This window comes from Pelodiscus sinensis, chromosome 3 (assembly GCF_049634645.1).
Source record: "Pelodiscus sinensis isolate JC-2024 chromosome 3, ASM4963464v1, whole genome shotgun sequence".
Classification (NCBI taxonomy): domain Eukaryota; kingdom Metazoa; phylum Chordata; order Testudines; family Trionychidae; genus Pelodiscus; species Pelodiscus sinensis.
In genome coordinates this window covers 83,777,202-83,802,869 of record NC_134713.1, presented here as the reverse complement: position 1 = coordinate 83,802,869, position 25,668 = coordinate 83,777,202, and the positions used below count along the sequence as shown (strand labels likewise).

General features: G+C 42.4%; 1 protein-coding gene across 1 annotated transcript in view; it reads left to right on the top strand.

Moving 5' to 3' along the window:
- Positions 1-14,219, top strand: part of ROS1 (ROS proto-oncogene 1, receptor tyrosine kinase) — a 101,745-nt gene extending 87,526 nt beyond the window's left edge. Inside the window, exons 43-44 of the mRNA XM_075924044.1 lie at positions 2,994-3,154; positions 11,643-14,219. Of these exons, the coding sequence (XP_075780159.1) occupies positions 2,994-3,154; positions 11,643-11,800 (319 nt within the window). The 3' untranslated portion in view covers positions 11,801-14,219. The remainder of the gene's footprint in view (positions 1-2,993; positions 3,155-11,642) is intronic.
- Positions 14,220-25,668: the final 11,449 nt, after the last annotated feature.

The following is a 25,668-nucleotide window of genomic DNA, read 5'->3' as shown; positions in this document are numbered from 1 at the left end:
GGACAGCAAAATGGTGGCAGGAGGGCAGCAAAATAGCCCCAAATACCACAACTCACAACTGCTAAAATCCCCGGCAACTGACAGCTAAAAATAGCCCAGTTTGGCTAGAGAATTGCATACTTAGCAGCCTTAGCCCCGAGGCACATGCCTACTGTGCCTAATTGGAAATCCGGTCCTGTCCATCTGGCTAGCTACTCATCCAATAGCCCCCTTTGGGAGTGTGGAACTTTGGTTGTGGCTGAAACCTCAGCCCTACAATTAAATGGTGAGTATCTGCTGTTGTACATGCTGGAAGCCAGAGGTAACTTGGCCATTCTGCATTGGGATGAATCTTGTAGAAATACTGACAATACGTGAATTCAGTGATGATTTCAGAGAGTTCTTCTGTCCCTTAAATTCAATCATTCGAGTGTAGGGTTTTCTCTATCTATATTCTGTTGTCACTAGCAGAATATATCACATCCACGCACTTACACATATGATGTATGTAATGATAAGGATGGGTAATGGCCTCTGCAGCTGTTCACTTACATAGGCCTCAAGTTTGACTAGAAGCCAGTTCAATAGTTGTTAGAAATCATGATTATTTTAAGAAACTGTTGGTCCGTCTAGTTTCTAGTGTGCAACAATCACATTTGGCAATTTCAGAAAACAAGTCATAGATAGAATATGTATGAAGACTGGGCAACCCCCTCGCCCTAGAAATGCCACCCACAGTGAAAGTTGGGGCAAAGTGGGAAGAGGGCAATTTACTCTTCTGATTGTTCTGTAACTATTGTGTGGGTAAAAACTGCATTTTGTAGGGCTGTCTTAAGCACTAAATTCAAATACAGTTTTTAAACAAGGCTGATGTGCAGAGTAGCGCAGTATGCCTGTCACTTGAGGCAGATGGATCAAATCCATTACACCCTTTAAACTCACTGTGAAGGACTTGTATTCAAAGTTACAATGTCATCTAAGTGTCACAGCAGGGCATTTGGCACTCAGTCCAAAAATGGAAGGAGAGACCAGTCGACATTGAAGATCCCTGCTGGCATAAAAATCCCTCAAACATTTGCTTCTCTGAAGCAGCTTGGGGAGAGTTGGTGAGCCCTCCCTCTATGGCAGGGGTGTTACGGAGTAGCAGAATGAGTTTCATGGACTGTTGCTGGTTAGTATTTAGCAAACACATGGCATGAAATTCATCTGTAGTGGGAAGCTATTTGAAGCTCTATGTTGCCTTGATAAAAATTAAGTAGGCTTTCAAAAGGACCGAGGAAAATTTATTGTAGCGGAAGGAACTCTTCTGAGGCTCCACTCCCGTAAGTACCAATGTGAGGTAGTCCCCTGCAGAGAACCAGATATCTGGGGGCTGCACATGAGGTGATGGGGTTTGTTCATGTGTTGTAACTTGTAGGATCAGGGCCTAAGACCAATAAGCTTACATTTTAAAACTAGGAGTCTGAATTAGTCCTTTGAGTCCTCTACCTTCTTTTATCTCATTGGCCAACCACTCAGCACCTGCACGTCGAGTCTGTCAGTAAAGTAAATTGCTTGTTGTTGCTTTGCTCAGTTATTAATGGCATGCCCAGATTCTTGGCATTCCTGCTTTCCTCTGTATGGTTTTGAACCTGCATTGGACACCAGCCATTAATCGTCTCCTCTGCATTTTCAGCTCGCTCACTGTCATTTTACAAAACAAACCGTCATCGATAGGAAGAGGGTTCAAAGGCCAGGCTACTTCAATTAAGAAGTGTTTAGGAATTTGTGGTAGGCTTTCACTGCAGTGGCAAGTAGAACTCACATGAAGCCTTAGGACATAAAAGGCCTTAAAGTGGCGGGAACTCTGTTAGTATTGAAGAGGATATGAATATCTTCCCCCCTCCCCGACCTGTTTTTCAAAACAGGAAGATAATAATCCACTTTCCCTGTAGGAGTAGTGTGGTAACGTCTGGCTGTGAGTTGGAACACAGAATCCTGTGATCTACAAGCACTTATGCTTCAGTAAATATTGACTTTATCTACGCTCTGCGCCCTGATATAGCAGTTGATGATCACCTGTTGGCATAGCTATAGTAGTGTGAATCTCTAAGTGAAGACAAAGGCAAACCAAGGTTTGAACAATTGAACTAAATCAGTGCATACCCCGAAAGGGTCTTGTCTACACACAGGTGTTCTGTACTAGTAAAGCTCCTCTTATAGATGAATTGAACATAAATGAGGCCATAGTTTCCACACCTAACTCCTCACTATTAGGAAAGTCCTGCTGCTGAGTTGGATGAAGAAACATTTTTGACTCTGTGTGTAACTAAGCAGTTGTGCTTGTAACATTGAGCAATACTGGGAATTCCTCCCCATTCAAAAGTTTGATTAAATAAAAACAGACAGAGATATTAACTACCTTGAGTAATTTTTCATCATCTGCAAATTTTGCCACTTCACTGTTTACCCCCTTTTCCAGCTCATTTATTAATATATTGAGCAGCAAAGGTCTCAGTACAGGTCTTTGGGGGAACCCCATTATGTACCTCTCTTCACTGTGAAAACTGGGCAATTATTCTACCCTTTGTTTCCTATCTTTTAACCAGTTACTGATCCATGAAAGAACTTCCTCTCACCCCATGATTCTTTACTTTGCTTATAAACCTTTGGTGAGGGACCTTGTCAAAGTCTTTCTGAAAGTCCCAGGCCACTATATTCACTGGACCTTGTTCACATATTTGTTCACACCATTAGAGAATTCTAACAGATTAGTGAGACATGATTTCCCTTTACAAAAAGCTATGTTAACTCTTCTGTGTGTCCATCAATGAACCTTATGACCTACAGCTAAGGTTGCACGTTAACAGAGTCATTTAAGTCAATGGAGAGAAGCCAGTTTACATCAGCTGAGAACCTGGCCCTCAAAGTTGTTGGTGGTGAGGATTTAATTATAGGCTCGCATATATTCATTATAATGGTGGCAATAATTACATTAGCATGAATTCTTTTACTACGTCTTTTATTTTTTCTAGCTGGGACTTAATGACAAGATGCTGGGCCCAAGAACCTCTCCACAGGCCAACATTCTGTTGTATTCAGGACCAGCTGCAAGAACTGAGTAACTCTCCTATGTTCTTCACTCCCCAGCTTGAGGAGAGCATGTCTAGTGGAGTCCTCAACCAAGCCTTTGAAGGTGAGTTTGAGCCAGTGAATTCAGGCAGAGCCAGTGTTAGGGGCAGGTGAGCTGGGCAGTCCGCCATTTTCAAGGGGCCACCGACAGAGCCCAATGGAAGCTGTTAGGGACACGTGGCAATTAAAGGGGCCGTGACCGCATTTTGGCCTTTTGCTTAAAAAATTTTGCCTAGCGGTCGCCAGGGACTGCCAATTGGTTAGGACCGGCCCTGCCTTCAAGCTCACTTGTTTCCCTTGAGAGCAGAGCACAGGATAATTTAAAACAGGCAGCATAGCAGTTCATCTTATTCTTCTGCTGTACATTCATTATCATGCCTTGGTTCCATATGATTTACAACTTAGCTTTTAGATAGTCACTTATCACTCTCTCTGTGAGTTGCATTCTGTGTAGGACTGAATGAAGCAGAATATGTTAATGCTCAACAAGCTGTAAAACAGCTATGTAGTTACAAAAAAAAGTTCCAGGTGTTTTAGACATGAAAAATATTTTGTTTAAATGGGCCAAAATTGGTACAAATTTGGGGTAATTCCATCAGTGTCAACTCCAGATTTCATCTAGTGTAAATGAGATCAGGTTCTGGCCCAACGACTTTGTCAGCCCTTTGCCAGAAAATGCTATCTCACATGAAACAGATGTCGAAGGTTATGAGCAGTGGGAGATCAGCATGTTCCAATTGTCTGAAAAAAAAATCTGGGATTCAGGAATTCATTGTAATAAAAGCGCAGACAGACCCTGATGCCTTTAGTGACATCTTTAACTCAATTTCCCCAGTATGAACTGGGGACAGTACTACTTATCTCCCTCACAGTGGGCTTATGGACATCAATCAGATGCTATATATAAACTGCAAAGATCACTGAAAGAAAGGGCGGAGTTTACTTATTATTTTGATTGTTACCACAGTCATAATGCACATGCGCAAGGGGGATTAAGGTTTCACAGGCTCTCCCATTGTAGATTAAATTTTCCAAAACAGTTCAATTCAGCCAGAGGCAGACATCCAGCATGGAAAATTTCAGCCCAAACAGTTAAAGTTTGGCAAAATTGTATGTAGCTAAAAACAGGGTCTTATTGAGAGAGATGCTGGGCAATCTTAGGAAGATGGGGTGCCACCAGTCTTGGCTATAGTATATGTTGAAATTAGTGGAAATGACTGCTCAGCATCTTTATAAAAGAGGCCACTAACATTTTCAGTCTGTTTGCATTACCTTTTGGGGGGAAATCTTTCACTGCGGTGCTATCCTCAGTATCTTGATGGATAGCAATGGGAGAAGTACAAGTGTATGCACAGCAGTGGTGGCAGCAAGCAGTTTTACTGGGTGATCTTTACCTATTCTGAGTAAGGTTAGATGCCCTGATGATAAAAATGCCAGTGCCCTGTGTACACACCCTCTCTTGCTACCTGCTGGCCAAGCCACACCTACGTTAGCCTAACTGGTAGAGATCTTAGAAAATCTAGTGTGACTTAGTCAGACCTTCAATAGCATGGAACTTACCTACCTCCCGGGGTGCTGGGAGAATCAGTGAGGTGAGAATTCTAGAGCATTTGGAAGATGTAAACTCCAAGTAAGGCTAAGTATTATTATGATTAGGCCCATCACTTCATTTCCCTCAACTCCTCTTGAGGACAGGGAGCATTTCTTGGCTGGAGATTTGTAACAGGAGTTTCATTGCACAAAAAGGCCAACGATCATGTAACATTTTTGGAAAACATGTTTCAGATAATCCATCATGGAACAGATCTTTGGATTACTTGGTCTGGCCTTGGTTTTACCAGCTCTAACATAAATGTGCTTCATTTAGTCACCGCTATATAGCATGTGTAAATTCAGGGTTATTCTTAATGAAAATCAATTGGATATGTTACAGCATTTCACGTTCATAGGCTGAGACGCTTCCTGCCCAAAACAATTTACGAGAGAGTAATTAAAGAGTGCTCAGTTTAGCGTGGGATCCCAAATTGAATTGTCACCTCTCACTTAAATCAGCCTCACAGGTGAAGACAATATTTGGGTGAATGCTATTTCAGGGATTTACACTGCAGACGGATAACTTATGTTGGGCACGGAGGTCCACAAAAAATCAGGAGACCTCCATTGCACAGACAGGAGAACTTATCCTTGAAGCTAACTATTTCAAGCAGAGATGATGCCGGGGGGGGGAGGGGGGGGAGGGGGCGGGAAGTATTAGCGGTCACATGCCCCCCTAGATTTTAATTGCTGAAGCTGAATGCTCTCGTGCTGCCCCCCTTTCTTGCCTCCTGCCCTGACAGGAATTGGTCACTTCTGAGGGCAGGTGTATTTATACAACCAGGCATTTACAGAGCAACCCTCTGCATTTGCACACACAAGCTAGACTTTTAGTTTTGCTATTCCCAAACTGGTTCATTTGTGGGTGCAAACATGGTGCCTGCAAGTGCAGTTACAGACAGGTTTGCCCGTATCTCAGTCTGCTGGGTTGGATTCTTAGCAAAGCTGAGTGATTTGATCAGCTCCCTGCCTTTTAGACCTGGCAGGGCTCCTTCGTTGTTTATTTGTTTTGGACATTGTAACAAGTTCACAAATCCTTGCCAGAAACAAAACAATCATTACTGGAGTTGGCTTTTGCTTAAAGAGCCATGATACTGGAAAATGTCATCAGATCTATTTAATGTGGTTTTAACATGTTACACACTGAGCATTATTACAAGCTTTAGATCTTGTTGAGGGATTTTATTAAATAGAGTGAAATCTCTGTAGACACATTGAACAGACCAGGCTCATCTACCAAATGCTAATGTTAAAACACATTGGACAAGAGTGCTGGGCTTTTTTTTTTTTGCAAGTGAATGTACTTTGAGTATCGCATAGAAAGTAATCAAATATCCAAGTGCCTGTCCCCTGGACAGTACTACTTTTAATCAGTCCTCTACTCAGTGCCTGCTTCTTGCTCCAAGATGCATCGGGAAATCTCTAGTTGCTTACAGTGCCAGTTTGAGCTTCTGCTAGTCTGTCACTTTTAGAAATGGCTCCTCCGGTCAGATAAGGCATACGCAGGGGTGAAAGGAACTTACATTTCTTACAGGTACTGTCTTATCACAACCCAGGGTCCCAGCCAACTCTTTAAAGAGCTCCCTGCTGGCTCTTGCTGCAGCTCTGCTAGTTCTTGCTGGAGCTGCATACTCCCTCCCCTTACTTTCACCTCTGGGCATATGGGTGGGGGTATTTGAAGAAGGCTGCAGTGCAACTATCCATGGTATATTATTTTATGGCTAAAGAGAGACTTCTGCCTTTAGAACTGGTAGAACTGATGTCACATTTTAAAAAAAGAAAAACAACACTCTGCAGGTTAGTTTATCTCATGAGTCCCTTCCCACCCACTCCTGAATTCTCATGTTGGTCAGAAGAATGACCTGATCTATTTAAACCTGGATTAGGGAGAGCAATGAGTGGATGACTAATAATTGTTTTCAACTCATGTACCTTGTTAAAACCAATCACACTTACCTGCTATTCTGCACATCTGCCTGCATTTCAGTAAATCGCTTGGACAAGCAGAAGTCTCTCTAAAGCAGGAGTGCTGATAAGCTACCTCACCTAAACTTGTATCTTGCCTTCGGTGCAGGCTTCTGATGTTCTGTTGTTCTCTGTTCCATTTAGTTCAGTTAGGCCAGATCTATACTATAGGGAAGATCGAATCAAGATATACAACTCCAGCTATGTTAATTACGTAACTGGGATCAATGTACCTTGATTTGAGTTTTCCTATCATCCCCACAGTGGGAGGCCAAATGCATCAGTCAGCTTCCCTGACTCCTTGCAGGAGCAGGAGTACTGGCTGCCCTTTGAGTTCACTTTAGTGACTCTTATCTAGACCTCCTAAATCCAACTCCAGAAAATTGATCGCAGCAGCATCAGTCTTCCATGGTGCATAGACATGGCCGTAGTGTCTGACCTAAAGCCAAATAGAGTCAATGATAGCCCATTGATTTCAGCAGGCTTTTATTTCAAGCTTTTCTGCTGTAGAGGTGGCTACAACTCTGCATGCAAAAACAAGGCAGCCACAGAATGGTCATTTCATCTATGTTTCTTTGACAATTACTGTCTCGTTTCAGAGAGAACAAATAATGGCTACTACACATTTGGGAAACAACAATCCCATCTTCCCTTAGGTTTTGGAAAAAAAATACAAGAAGTAATAATTATAACAAGTCATTATAAAGCAAGAGAAGAAATTGTTTTCTGCTTTTCATGTCTATGCAGTACCTAGCATAATGGGGCCTTAATCCTTGCTAGGAGTTCTTAGATGATCATACATTTTAGTCTAACAAACAAGTCTGCATCTATATCGGCTTTGAAGGTGACCTGCATTGTGTTCACTGAGAGTGCGTCTTGCATGCAGAGGTTTCTCTTGATACACCTCTCTTGGAAAAATGTACTTTACCTTTTTAAGTGTTACTTTTATTTTTTTTAAATACGAGCAAAAATGGGTGCTCAGCACAATTGTCCATTGACTAAGCAAAATTCTCACTTTTAGTGTCCTTAGGATGACAGAATAGCAAAGCTCAGTGACTCATCCTAAAAACATGTGAGATGATATGCTTGAGTAGACGGGAGACACAGATACATCTCCACTGATATATAATACACTGTGAAGTATTAGAGCAGATATATTTTAGTTCTGTTAATACTTCTTACTGAAATATAGTACCTGCAGCTCCAGGTAGTCCATTGGTATTAGCATGATCTGTAGGAAGGACTCCCTCATATTATTCTACATGTCTGAGACCAAGAAATCCAGGCTCTTACCCTTAATATTTCTTGAATAAAGACATGTAACAGAATACTTCTCAGGAATACACTCCACTTTCTACTCTCCCAGAAGCATCTCTTACAATGCATGAATAGTTTGGTGTGCATAGTGATGGTGGATGAGGCAAGTTATCTTGAATAATTTATTAAAAGAAAATAAGATAGTAACTTTCAGTTGGGGGAAACGGTGCTGTTCATCATATAAAATCTGTACGACATCAGGCAGACTTGTGTTGCAGCTTTATTACAAATACATTAACATCTAGGGCTAGCTACTTAGCTGGTGTTAATTGATGTAGTTCCACTGACTTTGCCAGAGCGGCACTGTTTTGTACCAGCTCAGCATCTAGCTCTTAAAAATATTGTAAATGAAAAAAGTAACATTTCTAGGCCAGCTTTAAATATGTTCTGTTTGCTCTGTCATCACTAATTGCCTCTTCTACTGATTGATTTTTTTTTATAATTTGTCACCTGCGAAAATAAAGTATATGAAAATTGTCTTTAAATAAAACTATGCTGAAAGTACATTGAAGATATGTGTATACTCTTTCTAACAATTTGCACCTTTCCACACAAGATCGTAGAACATGTATTAACATGAACTAATTGAACACTCCACAAGGTAGTTAGGGACTGTGCCACTCCTGGGGTTGAATGTAGTAGCTATGTAACAGCACTGAACAGCACTACTTATCAATTTAGAACAGAAGGTAACTGAAGAATAGTGCAGAAATTTGGCAATGGAAAGTGCAGGGTGGATAAGGAGAGGTCCAGTGTAATTAATTCAGCTGCAGTCTGACCTCATTGTGTTTAACAACATTTCTCTTGGCAAAAAGTGCTAGAGGAGTAAGCACCCACAGGTGAATCACCCACACCTTTGCATAGAGCATTTAGACATTGCTTGGAGGAATTTGAAGATATCACAAAGCATGATTAATGGCTTTATCTACTCCCGTATAACCTAGCCTGGATACAAGTCAATCGTTTAATGTTAGCAATGTTGAAATTGACACACAAATCTGATGTGCCCTGGGTATAAACCAGCCCCCACCCAAGTGTTCCTCCTTATGTTCGCCTCAGAACCTAGCCGTTTTCTCTTCCCTCCCAAGGCTTATCCAAACTCAGTCAGCTCAGATGCTGGTCTATGGGTTTTCTGGCCCTTCTTCCTGCTTCAGTTGCTCACAGATTTTTTTTTCTAGATTCCTGAGGCTTTCCCAACCAGCCATGGTTTTTTTGTAGTTGTTCTTATATGTGTCCTCTGCTGGTCTGTGGATGCTATAATGATCCGGGTTAGCTTTTCTTGCCTTACTAAGCTGAGCTTTGCAAAAGGTGGCCACTGTAGTAAAAAACTTGACATGTTAGCATATATTTCTTAACTTGTACATTAGTGTACAAGATGCAGAGTTGTCACTGGTCTCTTCATATGGAATGGAATGCCAACAGAGGCAAATGGAAAGAGTGTACACATTCAGCTTTAGAGGGTAAACATGGCAAAGCATTGGTGACTTTCTAACTGGCTGCTGTCATGTCATAAAGGTAAGGAATACAGTATTGAACAGGGTTGTGTTGTTTCTCTGGCTTTGTACACTATATTGAATGCTTCTGCAAAATCGTCCTTCTTCTTATTTTGCCTTCAAAGCTCAAAGATTAAAAACAGGGCGAAAAGTTAGTTGCAAGATGTCTTTTTCTTTAATGGGAGTTACAGTGGCATGAAAAATAATATTTAGTATTAATGATATTCTGAGATCCTTCAGAACTGATGGGGAAAGAATTAGTAATGTATCCATATATCTGGTAAAAATATCGCAATGACTTCATGCTCACATTTGTGTAACCATCACCTCATCAGTTCCAGATACTTATACAGGAAACAAATCTGAATGCTCCTTTAGTGTTCTATACTTAGGCTGGTCAGCCGGCATATGTCTGGTCCATAAATACCCGGTTTTACTTGGAAGTCCTTATTTTAATGTTTCCCTCTTAAGAGTGTGCTGAGAATACTCCCTCAGTGTGTGTCCAACGAGCTTATTCAAAGGCAGCTTGCCCCTGACAGTCTCCATTAGATGCTCCATTAAGCACAAAAAAAAAAAAAAAAAAAAAAAGTCAAGTCTGAACTGACAAAGGAATTATCAAATGATTGTTCTTGGCTGTCGGTCATCATAGGATGGGAACATAGCTTGATCTGTCTCCCAACTTCCCTCTTCCAAATAGGGTTCTTAAATTAAACTTCTTTTTTCCTGATAATCTTTCTGAATTGACTGTATTAATGTGGACCCAATTAACTTCTGAGTTCTTCATTGCACAGAGAAGGAGGGGGAAAATGTGGATGAATCAACATAATAAATTAAATATCATCAGTTAATAGAATAGTTGACTAGCCGCATGAATTCTTAGTGGTTAATTGACTATTCTATAGTCTCCGGGGGCGGGGCCAGCAGCCAGTGCAATCTGGCCCCACTCTTGGGGAGCCCCCTGATACCTCTCACTGCTGTATCAGAGGCAGCAGCGTGGGGTGCCAGGCAAGAGCCAGTTCACTACAGAAGCCAGTTTAAAAGCCAGCTCCTGTCACGGACTGGCTGCCTGCCACCCTGCGCTGTTGACTGTGATACAGAAGCAGCAGCATGGGGTGGCAGCAACCCCTGTCCACGGGGAGGGGTCTGAGCTCCCCACGGACAGAGGCTGCTGTGGGACTATGGGAGGCTGCCATGAAGCAGCCTCTGCCTTCGGTGGGCCCAGTTTGCCGTGGACAGAGGCTGCTCTGAGGCAATCTCCCCTAACCCCCCTGAGCTGCTGCCTCTGTGGGGCAAGGGCAGGTGGCTCTGCAGAGCTGGTGCTGGTGGGAACCGGCTTTTATGCTGGCTCCTCCCAGCACCGGCTCCTGCTTCCTCCCCTTGATGCCTCTGATATAGAGGCAGCAAGGAGGGGAATGCGAGTAGTCGACTAGATTAACTGATAAGCCAGGTTTGTTCACATCCCTACCTCTGGGTAGAACAGCACAATGCTTGTGGTTCCTAGTGTTGATGAACCTGGATGTCACACACTTCATATTCATGTAGATGACTCTGGGTGTCATATGTTTCATTCTCCAGTCATGAAATAAAAGTAAGTAGGGATCTAATTAAAAAGGTATATGTTACACAGAATATCAACAATAACTCAAGCTTTTTAGTTATTCTGTTATTTTTTGGGTTTTAAAAGATATGTCCATCACCAGTTCTGGGCATATCTGCAAGTATAAGCAATACAAAATTAGAATACTGTAATTTAAAGGAGTCAGAAATGAACAAAACCTGTTAGGTTTTAAGTCTCTGACACTAGAAGCACAGCAGAGAATGGATCAATCTATACTTTACCCAGTCTTTAGCTAGTAGGCAAGAATGTGTTTAGATGGTGGGACAATTTTACAATGGTTAGAAGTTGCTTCCAAAAAGTTACAAACATTCTTGCAATATGCACACAGTCTTTCCTAGCAGGAAAAGCAAATAACTTATTTATAACTGTATTACTGTCCTTTTCGTTATGAGTGGTGATGAATTTTCTGATTCAGGATATAATACAGGCATGCTGGAGTAGAGAATAAATGCAAGCTGTCACGCCTTCTGGGGTTGCTAGATTTCCTTTTTCTACCTGATGCTTGACACTCTTTGTCTTCTAATGTTGCATTTGAATTGGTCGTAAAAAAGCAGCCTTTCTTTCAGATGCAGATGGTGATGCCCCATCTACTGGTTCACAAAGTACTATTTCAGCAACTTTAATGGAATCCAGGAACGTGGAAGGCTTAAATTATTTGGTACTAGCCACAGAAAGCAGCCAAGATCAAGAAAACAGAGATTCAAACGAGCTGAATGAAATCTGATTCCTTCAGTCTGAGGAAAGAAGAGAAGGCACCACGTGCAGATGAAGAAATAAGCAAAGGAAAATATCCTGCACTCTGCCATACTTTCAGCGATCCTGAAGGTGTGAACTATGCCTCTGATCATGACAAATGATCCAATAGGGTTATTTTCAGGTTAAGCACCTAGCAAGCATGTGCCTGATGTCAAAATTAGAGATGTCCTTTGAGGTTTTATTTAAAAAGTGTAACGACTGAAAATACTGGAAAATATTGTGAAGATAGATCAGAATAGTAACCCAAGGACCTAGGAGTTCTTTGAGAATTACTGAATTTTATGACCATGTGGGTATTTCATATGAGCTAGGTTAATTGGACATGTCATCAGATAAGAAGTGATTTTACTGTGGCATTAATTAACTTCAACTCTCAATCTAAAATGTTGCGTTTTTACTAGAAGATGAAGTTTTAGCATATATCCAATCATGCTCAAAAGAGAGCAATGATATGCTCTTACATATAATTCAGGGTGACATACATGTGGCTTGTGTGCCACCGTATTACAGTTCAGGTGTGGCTCTTGCAGTCCCCTCAAGCTCTCCTATTTTCTGCCTACCAGACTGGAGAGGAGGTGAGCTAGAGGCTTCTACCTGGTCGTGGGATGGTGGGGTTATGGAGTTCTCCCCAGCAGGAAGGGGGAAGCCCATTGACTGCATCACTGTGCTCCGGGCTTCAGTCCTGCAGGCGATGCCTTCTGTGGCTTGAAGCTTCAGCAAGAGCAGAGCTGAAGCCCCACCACCATGTCACCCATTGGAAGTCCTGAGCCCTAGCAGGTGTGCCCAGCTCTTCTCAAGTTTATCGTATGCAATTCAGAGGGTCAGTAAGTTTGGCCACCCCGATAGACTTATAAAGCTGGTTCTCACTGGCTTATGTCAACAACGTCACCTGACATTTGGCCCACATTTAGATTTTTGTAAAAACAAACTTTTGCAAAAGCGTAAGAAAAATGGCAGTGTTTTTATTACTTTAATTTTCTGAAATTCCATTTGAAATAGCTGTAACTGGAAGTCAGCCCACAGATTGTGCCTCATTTATTTTACTTCTTAATTTAATATTTTATTTCTTAATTTAAACCCATTAAGTTGTGCACTAGTTTATCTGTGGATCTGTCTGATCCTATTTTTTATTACTTTTGTCTTCTCTCCTTTTTTTGTCATAATTATTGTCTTGTTTCATTAGGTTGTAACCTTTTCAGGGCAGTGGCTTACAATGTTTTATACTGTGGATAGCACCAATGGGGCTATACAGGGCATGGGATGATTCAGGAGTATGACACATCCAGTTAACAGATCCTGCTGCAAGAACTTAGATTAGCAGACGTCTCTACTTTTGAAATTAAATCAAACTGCTTGACAAGTTTTCCAAATGGAATGTACTGAATAAAAAACATGGATAGTCAGTTGGAACCATGATTATAATTGAATAAGTTACAGTTATTAAATAGCATCTCTTGCATTATTTATCAATTGGTTATTACAATAGACTGTTTTCATGCCAATATATTGTAATAAAGGATGTAGGAAAGAAAGAAATAACATATGGTACGTGGGCAGAGTTGTTTGGAAACAAAAGGCCTGATCCTCAGCTAGCATGTACCTCCAAAAAGTCTGGCTCAGAATGTTTGTTAAATGAGTGGAACAAGGTGATAACATTCTGGCCTTCTAAGAGATTATGACAAAATAAAATCAGAAATGCTATTTTTTAAAGCACCTATCGAAGCCTCTATAAAATGTTGTTGAGAGTCGGTGATTACAGCTAACCTTGAAAGCCTGGCCCAGTGGTGCTGACAAAAAGCTGTAAAACTTGTAGCACTTTCCCCCTCCAGATCACAGTCTCTGGATTAGAAGAGTGTATACATTTGCTTCCTCTTAATATGTCATCCAAAGAGCATTCTATATGCATTGCTACCCTTTGGATAACCCTGCAATAATAAGTAATAGAGTCCTTATATTAGGATTCCAAAGTGAAGACAGTGAGTCCACCACCAGTCCTGCCAATGCATGTGAGTAACTTAATGCCCAGGAATAGCCGCCTTTCAGTCAAGAGCATTACTCAAATGCAGCAAGGATCTGCCTGAGCCAAAGGTCATTGAAATTGATGGAAAAGAGCTCCCCTTGACTTTTGCGGGTTTTGTGTCAGGCCCAAAGTTCTTCGCAAATGTGATGTTTGGAGGGCTTAACCCTGCCAGTAAGGCTGGACTGTGCCAGTGGTACCACTGCACAGAGCATAAGCATGGTGTGGTGACCCTGTCACTGAGGATCTGGAGAGCTATGCACACTTGATCACCACACAACATGCTCTGCAGGGGTACGTCTAAACTACATGGCTCCGTCGACGGAGCCATGTAGATTTGTTTGTTCGGCAAAGGGAAATGAAGCCGCGATTTAAATAATCGCAGCTTCATTTAAATTTAAATGGCTGCCCGGCTCTCCTGATCAGCTGTTTGTCAGCAGATTGGGGCAGTCTGGACGCTCCCCTGCCGACATGAAAGCCCTTTATCGACCTCCTCAGTAAACCTCATCCTACGAGGCATAATGGGGAGGTCGATAAAGGGCTTTCAGGTCGGCGCGGGAGTGTCCAGACTAGCGCGCTGAGCCGACCAACAGCTGATTAGCTGTTGGTCGGCTCAGTGCGGCAGCCATTTAAATTTAAATGAAGCCGCGATTATTTAAATCACGGCTTCATTTCCCTTTGCCGATCAGCCTAATCTACATGGCTCCATTAATGGAGCCATGTAGTTTAGACACACTCCAGGAGTGTGCAAGGGCAGAAGGGGTAGAGTTGGGACATGGAACCACAGCCCCTGCAGACTCTGTGATCTAGGAGGGAGCAGCTACTTCTGGAAGACACTCCTCACCCACCATTCAAAATCACATTCCTTTGTGCTTACTGGTTGGCAGTGCAGGGGCCAACCATGCAGGGAACTGCAGGAGACCAGCAGTCACACTACAAATATTACGACCCCAAGCCCAGGCAGCTCTGCAGAAACATGTCTGGAGGTTGGCCACCCCATGATGTGTCTGTCTCGGCCTGATGGAGAGGTAGCTGCGGACACAGCCCTCCTTGCTGCACTGTTTCAAAGCCATATGCACAATGGGGCCTTGTCTGAAGCTGTATGGGTGAATCATTGGCTGTCTTTGGATTGCATGCTGCTCTGTTGGCTCCTTAGCCCACTCCCACAGTGGTCCACTTGTTTGGTGATACCCTAAGACCCATGCAATGACAGCATTAATCCCCTAACAAGCCCAGGATTGCATGTCAAGAAGTTATGAATACTACACCTGGCTCTGCCACAGATTTGCTGTCTTGACTTACGCAAGTCACTTCACTTTTCTTTCCCTCGCTTTCCCCCTTTGTAAAATGAGAATAATAACACTGAGCTATTTCACAGAGATGTTAAGAGGTTTTATTCCTTGATATTTATACAGGGTTGTGAACACGTGAAGTGTGACAGAAATATAAAGTGTTAGGAGTGATATGGGGCACATTTTCAGTAGAGTCAAGCAAACGTTCCGAGAAGAGGTGAAGAAGAATGGCTTTTCTTTGATAGACGTTTGAAAGAAAGCCACCAGTCCATGGCTCTGCATATCCTAGCTGACAAAAATGCCTCCTCAGTGCAGTTTTCACCAACATTATAGTTTACTGCTTCGAGTCTTGCTAATGTCTGTTGGGACTGAAGCCAAGTCTAGCTAATGTCTGTTTACTGCTGTATGGCCAGTCAGTGGCCTAAACAAATTAAATTAGTGATTCAATCCTGTTCTTACAGCATAGCTACCCATGTTACAAAGAAACTATAGATAGATGGCATTGGTGACAATCCTGAAAGGGGCAGAGAGAATAATTTACCTTCTTAGCTTTAGAATCACACTCCTGGCTTGTTATCTGGGTGCCAAGGAAGCTGCTACTGCTTGTGCTGTACTTGTCTCTGAACTGTACCATGTTCAGCTGTGACACAGTAACATAAAAATGTAGCAGAAACCTTGACCCTACATTTCTTGGTGCTTGAGGCTGGGAGTCAAGCCTTCAATGCAAGTTAAAGAGTGCTAATGAGCTTTTAAGCAAATGAAGATATTTGTCAAGGAGGAAAAAAAAGTCCTTTATGGCACAGATGAGATGCTTGTGAGAGAGGAACTAGAATAGCCATTGTGTGCATGCTGTAGAGGTACAAGAAGTTCAGTCTTCAAACACAAATCACTGTTTATCTTGACCTCCTCTGTTTAAGGACTTCAGAGTGCTTGGCATAACAAGTAATAAACATAATGTAGTAGAAATTATATTGTCATTCCCACTTTCTTTGACTTTCCATATATGGACTGTTTTCTATACTAGATGGCTTTATGGACTAAGGACCAGATTCCTAATGGTATGCGGCACCTCATTCCCATTCATTTCCATGAGAGTTACACATTTAAACATCTTTAAAAATTTGGCCTTAAATTCCTGCGTTTTTAAAATCCTAATAAAAAAGGTCTTGAAATGAAATGATTACAAAAGAGTATCCGTATCTTAGGGCTTGCTGCTGCAAGGTGCTGAGCACTGTGGCCTGATCCAGCAATTAGTAGGAGGCCTTATGGGATGAAGGTTAAGCGCAGAACCACAGAAATGAAGGGCTGGAAGGGACCTTGAAAAGTCATCAAGCATCATCCTGGTGTTGCGGTAGGACCAAATAAACAGGGCTCGCCGAATTGCGGCGAGCCTCACTCGCCAGCCACGCTGTCTGGCGATCTGTGCATGTGCAGATCGTTCTGCGCATGTGCAGATTGCCTGAACCTGCCACGAGCGAGTAGATTGTATTATTTGTCGAGCCCTGCAAATAAACCTAGACCATCCCTGACAGGTGTTTGTCCAACCTGTTCTTTAAAATCTCCAGGTATATGGCTTCCACAACCCCCTTGGAAGCCTATTCCAGAGTATAACCACTCTAAGGGCATGTCTATACTGGTGTCCACACTACCAAGCTTGTTATTTTGAAATAACAACTCCTGCTTGTGAAGAGGAATAGGCTTATTTCGAAATAGTTATTTTGGGAGTTATTTCAAAATAACCTGGTAGTGTAGTCATAGCCTTAAGAGTTGAAAAGATTTTCCAAATACCTAATATAAATCAGTTCTCCTAAACTTCCATGTCCCTTAGGCTATGTCTACACTAGCAAGATTTGTCAATGAAAATGGTGTCAATGGTTTCTGGATTTTGCACCAAAGCATGGACCCCAACCTTGTGGCCCTTATTGTGAGCACTGTGTAGAGGACATCACGCATTGCAGCATACCAAATTATGGACCAACTTGCAGACGACAACTACTACCACAACTGCTATACTCATCGGATTTGGATTCTGATTCATCAAAGTCCAATTCATCCGATTAATCAGAATCTGATTCAGATTAATCAGAATTAGCTGACAATTAATTGAGATATAATTTTATTATAACAGATCTGATATGCTCATTAGATCATAGCTTTTGGGATGATGTTGTTGTCGTCTCAAACACCTGTCACCTACTCCATGTTTCCTTTTGTGATTCCCACAGCAACTGCAGAAGTTGCTTATGGGGAAAAGTAACATTAGAAAAGAATTCCTAGGTATCTTTAATAAGGTATAAAACCATTTTTAAACCATTCTTATGCTGCCTCATTTTGTCCTTCATTTCATCTGCCTGTGTGTTCTGTGCCTACCTCTATGATCCTTTGCGCGTGATTCGCTTCTGGCTGGTACCCTTTTTCTCCTCTCCTTCTGCTATAAGCTTCTCCACAAATTGGTTTTTCTGCTTCCTGAGATATGCTGTCCCTCTTCTCCCCTGCCTGGTGGTTTCATTCTCTTTTTCCTTGGTTCCCCTGGTTTCCTGCTGATGGTAGGTAGCAGCATTTCCACTTGTGAATGTCATATCTGAGCACATTTCCTTCCATTTCCTTCTCTGGAGGCAGCTATGCTGCTGCTTTGTTGTTTCTAGGTGCATTTATAGACATCCGATAACTTTTTCTTTTGTAATGAAGAACCTGGATATCTATGGAAATAAGTCCCCAAAAAAGGAGAATGAATTACATTTTTATGGCTTAGGAATCATTGGATGTTCATGTACTCACACACACACACTTGCTTTCATTACCTGCAGCTTCCAGACCAAGGTAGCAGTGCTGGCTAGAAGTCAGTCTTTGAGTTAGGGATCAGGGCCCAGATCCTCTTGAGATATTTAGGCATCTAACTCCCATTGATTTCAAATAAATACATTTCATCATCTGGGCCTGGTCATTAATACTCTCCATTGCCTCTTTTCTTTACATTTAACAAAACGTGAAGATCGAGAGGTAGTGTTGTCCAGGGAGATTGCGCCCTGGGCTACAAACCTGTTCTAAGACCAACTCTGATAAGGACTCATTCTATGGGATTAGTTAAGCTACCTAATCACTCTGCTTCAGTTTAGAAAGTGTAGCCAATCACATTTATGATTACCAACCTTAAAATACCTTGTGGTAATTCACCAATGGCTGTAAATTGGTTTTTAAATGGAAAGTGCTTATGTAGATATTATTGCAAAATTATTACACAATAAATATGTAAATGACATAATTCCTAAATAAGGATACACTAATTTAAATCAGTCCAAATAATGGATTATCCTGCCCCAGCCTCCAACAGAGATCTAACTATATTTTCCTCTACTTCCTGTGGACATTTAGGGGGACAGGTGTAGATGTGTTCTGGGACAGCACTAAGGGTGTGTCTAAACTACATGCCTCCATCGACGGAGGCATGTAGATTAGATAGATCGGCAGAGGGAAATGAAGCCGCGATTAAAATAATCGCGGCATCATTTAAATTTAAATGGCTGCCCCGCTCTGCCGATTAGCTGTTTGTCGGCAGATCGGGGCAGTCTGGACGCGCTGCGTCGACAAAGAAGCCTTTCTTGATCAGTACAGGTATGCCTCGTGAAACCAGGTTTACCTGTGCCGATCAAGAAAGGCTTCTTTGTCGACGCGGCGCATCCAGACTGCCCCGATCTGCCGACAAACAGCTGATCGGCAGAGCGGGGCAGCCATTTAAATTTAAATGAAGCCGCGATTATTTTAATCGCGGCTTCATTTCCCTCTGCCGATCTATCTAATCTACATGCCTCCGTCGATGGAGGCATGTAGTTTAGACGTACCCTAAGTGACCAGCTAACTCCTAGCAGACTACCAGCCAATGCGCTGTTCACTTCCATTGATTGAAAGACCAATTAGGGAGTCGGTGATTCTTTGGGTTTTCTCATCTGTAATCTCAAATGTCTATAGAACATGAAATAAATACTTTAAATGACCAGAAATTAAAGGATTTTATTGGGTGACAAAGAAGTAAGATCCTACCCTGCAACACATAAAGCTGTGAATAATCCTTGCCATCAGCAATCCCTCTGGATTGCAATAGGTTCAGTCCTATAATTAAGTTTTACTCGTGTGAGTCATAATTGCAGCATGGGGTCCTCAGCAATTTATTAAAGCTAAGGCACGCTAGTCATCACAAACTCTGGAGTGATCTTAAACAGACGTAGAGAAGCTGATCTGCCAGTGGAAATATAGGCTCTTGCCTTGTATTGCTTCTTTACAATCTATAAAGAAGAACTGAAAATATGGGGAGTAGACAAAAGAGTTTTGGTTTATTTTTAGATTAGAAATGTACATCTTGTGTCCTCGGGAAGACTCTATGATGACTGGTAAAATTAGAACAGACAAGAAACAAAGTGAGTAATTGAGAGGGGGAGAGGAATTTCAGCTGAACTGGTTAAAACTGTTTGGTGTTGTGAGAAGTTAACGAACACCAACGACTAGTGACCATTATGGTTAAAGAATGCCACAGCTGTACTTCCACCTACCTCACATACCTCAGTGATCCTGACAGGAACCAAGGGTGAGAGATTGGAGAGCTGATGCTCCTTGGTGAGCCCTCTTGGCATCCTGATCCCTTAACTAACAAATAAATTTCTTCTGAGGATCACAAGATGCTTCAAAACATAAATGTTAGTTTCTCCTCTTTCTCCTGATTGGGGCAAAGAGGCACAAAGGTTCAGAGACTTACTAAAGGTCACAGGGCAAAGCACCTTAATACCTCAGGGCTGTGTCTAGACTGGCCAGTTTTTCTGGAAAATCAGCTGCTTTTCCAGAAAAACTTGCCAGCTGTCTACACTGGCTGCTTGAATTTCCGCAAAAGCACTGACGATCTCATGTAAGATTGTCAGTGTTTTTGCGGAAATATTGTGCTGCTCCCATTCAGGCAAAAGTCTTTTTCCAAAAAACTTTTGCGCAAAAGGGCCAGTCTAGACAGCTGAGATTTGTTTTCCGCAAAAAAGCCCCGATCGCGAAAATGGCAATCGGGCTTTTTTGCGGAAAACCGCGTCTAGATTGGCCACGGACGCTTTTCCGCAAAATGTGCTTTTGCGGAAAAGCATCCTGCCAATCTAGACGCTCTTTTCCGAAAATGCTTTTAACGGAAAACTTTTCCGTTAAAAGCATTTCCGGAAAATCATGCCAGTGTAAACGTAGCCCAGGTGAAATGCTAGACCCATTGTACTCCACAGGACTTTTGCCATTGACTTCAGTGGGAGCAGGATTCCACCCTCTCTGCCATTTCCATTTCAACCATTAGCCACACTGATTGCTCTCTTATATCGCCACATATCCCCAGACAGCATAACTCTACTGAAGTCAATGGCACAATGCCAATTCACACCGGCAGTCTAGCCCATTACTTTTTAACTTACACTATGCAGGACAGGCAACCCATCCCTCTGTTTCACACAGAAGTACTCTCACTTCAGTTCTAGCACATTGCAAAAGATTGTAGTTATATAAGATAACATGTGGCTGTGTTTATAATGGAACCTGTTAGCTGCTGCATCTCACTTTGGCGCGTGTGTGCCTGGAGGATTTTTCAAACTATCACAGTTCTATTTACAATGACAGCTGGCACGGTTACCTGACATTGTGTTTTAATGCTAATAAATAACCAGAAACCCTGAGCTTCACAGCCAAGAGATGATGTGACAGAACAGTGTCATTATTCCCAGTGACATGACTGATTTCACAGTGAAATATAAGGCATTTTTACAGTGTGTTAGTTATGGCTTCCTATTAAGCTGAGGGTGGGGGAAGGGAAAAAAGGGAAAGCAGATTGGTGACACACTTCTTGTCTTCTCTTGCCCTTCTTACCATCAATTGGTTTGGGCCAAATTTCCAAAACAAGGCAGTACATCTTGGGTTCATACACTTATGCAGCTCCCACTCACATATAAGTCCATGGGAGTTTTGCCATTGGCTGAATGGAAAGACGGTCAAGCCCACAGTGCTTAACTGGCCACCAGCCCCGACAAGTACCTGATTTGTGCATGTGCTCATTGGCTATTTTCATGCCTAGTTTAGGAGCCAACAATCACAAGTGCAGAATGGCATATCCCTAATTCTGTTTAGGCTGTGGGAGCCTAAAACTGTCCAAGGAATTTTTGATCCATGCCTCCAAAGGTATATAGGCACCTAACTTCTAGGTCCCTATCTTTAGGTGTGGGAACTTTGCTTGTATTCCATCAGGTTTAACACTATAGGAGGAGATGAGACAACACTGTATTCTAGCCTGTTCACACCAACATGCTTGGGGGAGGAGGTTAGTTTCAAAAATATAAGAATGAGCTGTTATATAGGTGCTGAGCCTGTATCAGCCTGTGCAGAATTGCCATTTGATGGTCCTTAGGTATGCAAAGATTCCCCTTCTTGCTACATGTCTGCAGGCAACTTCCGGTAATGGACTAAGAAAGCAATATATCTTGTCAAGTTTCTTAGGGGCGCTGCTGTCCCCACGCTTGAGCAGTGCAGAATTAGGACTATAACTGTGAAAGAGTTGTGGAGGAAAAGGTGCGTTTCAAAATAAATAGTTTTAGATTGTATGTCAAATTCTGCTCTTAGCGATGTGGATTTGAAATGACTTCACAATGTTCAGTTATTTCAGATTTACATAGAAGTCAATGATGGCAGAATTTGGCCCTAAATTATTTAAATGAGTCAATGTCTGTGTATTAACAGTCATCCTATGGTTAAAGAAGGCTTTCCGCTTCCTTTTTTGATTTGCTCCCAACTTTTCAAGTTTTTCCTTTTGGGGCTGAAATGTCTCCTGCTTGCACCAGCCAAGAAGTGAATTTTTGTGTGCATATCTGTGTATTATGCAATTAAAATATATCTGTTTGAGGAACTATGTGAAGATCACTTAAGAGAGGAAACAGCAAAGTGTTTGGGACAGGGATGGTGGTTTTGTTCTGTGTTTGAACTGTTCCTGGCACAGTGCAGCCAGCATCAATGATTAGGTCTTCTAAGCCAATGATAGTCAGACCTCAGTGGTTCAGGAGTCAAATTAGCAATCAGCATTACCCAAAAGAACCCCACAACACTGTGATTCATTGTTTCATTTACTAAGGCACTATTCATATTTAAACAGTATGATGGGGAAATATTTAATACGTATGTGTACTATATATATATATATATATATATAGTATTCTCTCAGCAAATAAGTTAATAACTTAGTACAAACTGACAACTTAAGGGTTGCTAATGTAATAAAAGCATTCTGATAGTTTAAAAATTGTGATTGGTCAATATTAAGTAAATGACAGTGTTTTAATATTATGTGCTGCAAGGAGCTGCAGCAAATACATTAAAGAGCCACTTGCAGCTTGTGAGACACAGTCCAAGTATCACTATTCTCGGTGATATGGGAAGATTATATCATATAAAAATAAAAAGTAGCAGCAAAGGGACAGCATAAATACTTTTGGTGACATTATTGAAGAAGGAAGTGTATATGCTGCTGTGTTTCTGATGCACAAGAAACAAAAAAAAATGCAATCAATAAAATGGCTTTGCTAAACTTGGAATTCATTTAATCAGGTTCTAATTAACTGAAGTCAGAAACTGGTGACCCTCATGCTGAGAGCTATGGAAATGTGTGTGTTACAAGTACTTTTATGTATGTTTTAAAAACTTTAAAACTGAAGGTCTGAAAACAGCAACTTCAAAGCAAAATAATGAAGTAAATTAAATTACCTGCCTTTAATAAGGTAATGAATACTGAAGGAAGGCAAAGGAAAGCACACACGCATGCTCCCTGATGTACAGCATGAGCATTTTCTTATCAGAATTAATCTTCAGACACTCTCTGCCTTGACTCTCTGTGCTCTCACTGAAGTGGAGGTCATGGCCAGTGACAACTGGGAGCTGTTCTTGGAGTCTCTCTTGCCTTTTTAGGTTATGAGGGTCTCTGTGTGTTTAGGATAATATGATTGACAGCTCCACGCCGGCCCCAATTAGCACCCTATAATTTATTAGCTTCTGCTTTCAGATTATGCGTTAACTTCACAAATATTTCAACCACGGAAACAGCAGCTATCGAGTGTCTCTTGCCTGATCCAGCTCAGTGGGGCTGCAGTTAAATACAGGGAGAGAGCTGTGCAGGTCTGTCAAGCGAGAATAATCATTTGAGTTACTGTGTGACTGGGATGGGCGCAGCTCTTTAGGGCTTCACTGTTGGAAAAAGGGTGATGTTCCACTGGATTAGGATTCAGCTCATGGGGGGGATTTTCTTTTTTTGGGGGGGGGAGAGGCTGGTCTGCAGGGGTGGGATTCTGCTGAAGAATGTTTGTGTTTGTCTAACACTCCTCCCTACATATACACCAACGCTCCAGTTACATATGAACAGCAACCATAAAAACAATAATGTCACCACTGCTTTTATTCCTTTGCTCTGATTGCTGACCTGGACAGCAAACATGAAAAATACCACAAAGGAAATAGGGGTAAATGATTCAGAAAACAAGGCCCCGTCATGGGACATGACACAAAGACTCACAAAAGGGCATCTAGCTATCTGTATATTTATCCTACTTGTCTCGCAATAGTATCTTGAACAACTGACAAATTCTAAAAGAATCACCCAGGTTCTCAGTTGCTTAGTATGTCAAGGCTGTTAAATGTGCTAATGCAAAGGAAGGCACAGACACTTCTGAGAGAGTGCAGCGGCTCCTGTTCAGCCAGCCCCCTCCTGGATATGGCAGCAGAGGATTGGACAATTAGGCCATTTTGTGCTTTGTGCGCCTACTCAGCTGGGCCACATGCGTGTCTGTGGTGGACATGCCAATATACCCTTCACTTTCTCCTGCACGGACCTGGTGTGGATGTGATATGGGCAGTGTGCAGGAGAAGGTGGGGATACTCTCAAAGGCATATTAGGCAGGGCTGACAAGAGTCTTTTTTGGGCTGTGTGGGAGCCAGTTCTGGGAAGGAGCAGAGCTTTGGGCAGAAAGAGCAGAGCTAGGAGCTAGCTTCCCCCAGTCAGCCCTTCGGCATCTCCCGGGTTGCAGGGCGCGTACATTTGGTACTCTGATAGAGTTTTAAAGGGCTCAGGTCTCTGGCCATTGCCACAGCTGAAGTAGCAGTGGAGGCAGCTGGGAGCCTCAGGCCCTTTTAAATTGCTGGGCCTCAAGGCAGCTGCCCCTTTGCCATGAGTGGGAGGGGGCTCAGTCCTGATACTAGGCCACTGTGGGTTTGCCCTAACCCTTCTAGATTTGTAACTCAGGAGTTGTACGTTTTTTGTGTGTTATTCACAAATAGGCTGTGAGTTACACAAAGAGCAAGATGGTTATGTTTCCAGATAACTGAATTAACACCATCTATAAGGGCTTGCCAAATTTATGGTGGTGAAAAATGTGTATCAGCCCATGAAATCTGGTTTCCCCTAGTGAAATCTTGTCTTTTGTGTACTTTTACCCTATACTCTACATATTTCATGGGGGAGATCAACATTTCCCAAACTGACCCAAAATGGGAAGTTGGTGGAGTTACAAGGTTATCATACAGGGGGACATGATTTACAGTATTGCCACCCTTACTTCAGCACTGAGTTCAGAGCTGGACAGCCAGAGTAGCTGCTGCTAGTTGAGAACCTAGCTCTGAAGGCAACACCACCAGCAGCAGCAGCGCAGAAGTACCGATGTCATGATATGGCATTGCCACCGTACTTCTCTGCGGCTGCCTTCAGAGCTGGGCATTTGGAGAGTGGCATTTGCTGACTGAGGGCCCTGCTCTGCAGGCAACAGCACAGAAGTAAGAGCGGCAATGCCATACTTGCAACCCTTCTTTTGGTGCTGCTGCTGCTGCTGGGTCTGCCTTCAGCACTAAGCTCTTGGTCAGCAGCCACTGTTCGCCTGCCACCCAGCTCTAAAGTTAGCACTGCTGTGAGGCAGAAGCAAGGATGGCAATACTATGACCCAGCTACAATAATCTTGAGACCTTCCCCACAACCTGCCTTTGAATCAGGACCCTTACGGTTACACCACCATGTATGTTCAGATCTAAACAGCTGAAATCTTTACATTTACAATTTTTAAAATCCTATGAAATTGACCAAAATGGACCGTGATTTTATTAGGGCCCTATATATAACATTAGAGATGGGCCCAAGCAGTTAAATCAGTGGTGGCCAACCTGTGGCCCCCAGATTTTCTGTCTACCCTCTCCTTTACGTACCTCTCTTACACAGGGGCACTGGAGCCCCACACATCCAACTCCCCTTCCCTTTCAGCACTTTTGGAGCATCACAAATCTATTGACTCCATGTCCCTCCCTCTGCCTTCCCAGAGCTTGAACACTGTGAATCAGCTGTTCGTGCCTGTTCAAGTTCTAGGAGGAAGGGGGAAGAGAAGGGATGGAGTGCGAATCAGCGGATTTGTGGTGCTCTGAACGTACTGAGAGGGGGAGGAACAGGTAAGTGCAGAGCTTCAGTGCCCCAGTGCACAAAAGGGGGGCAGAGAGAAGGTG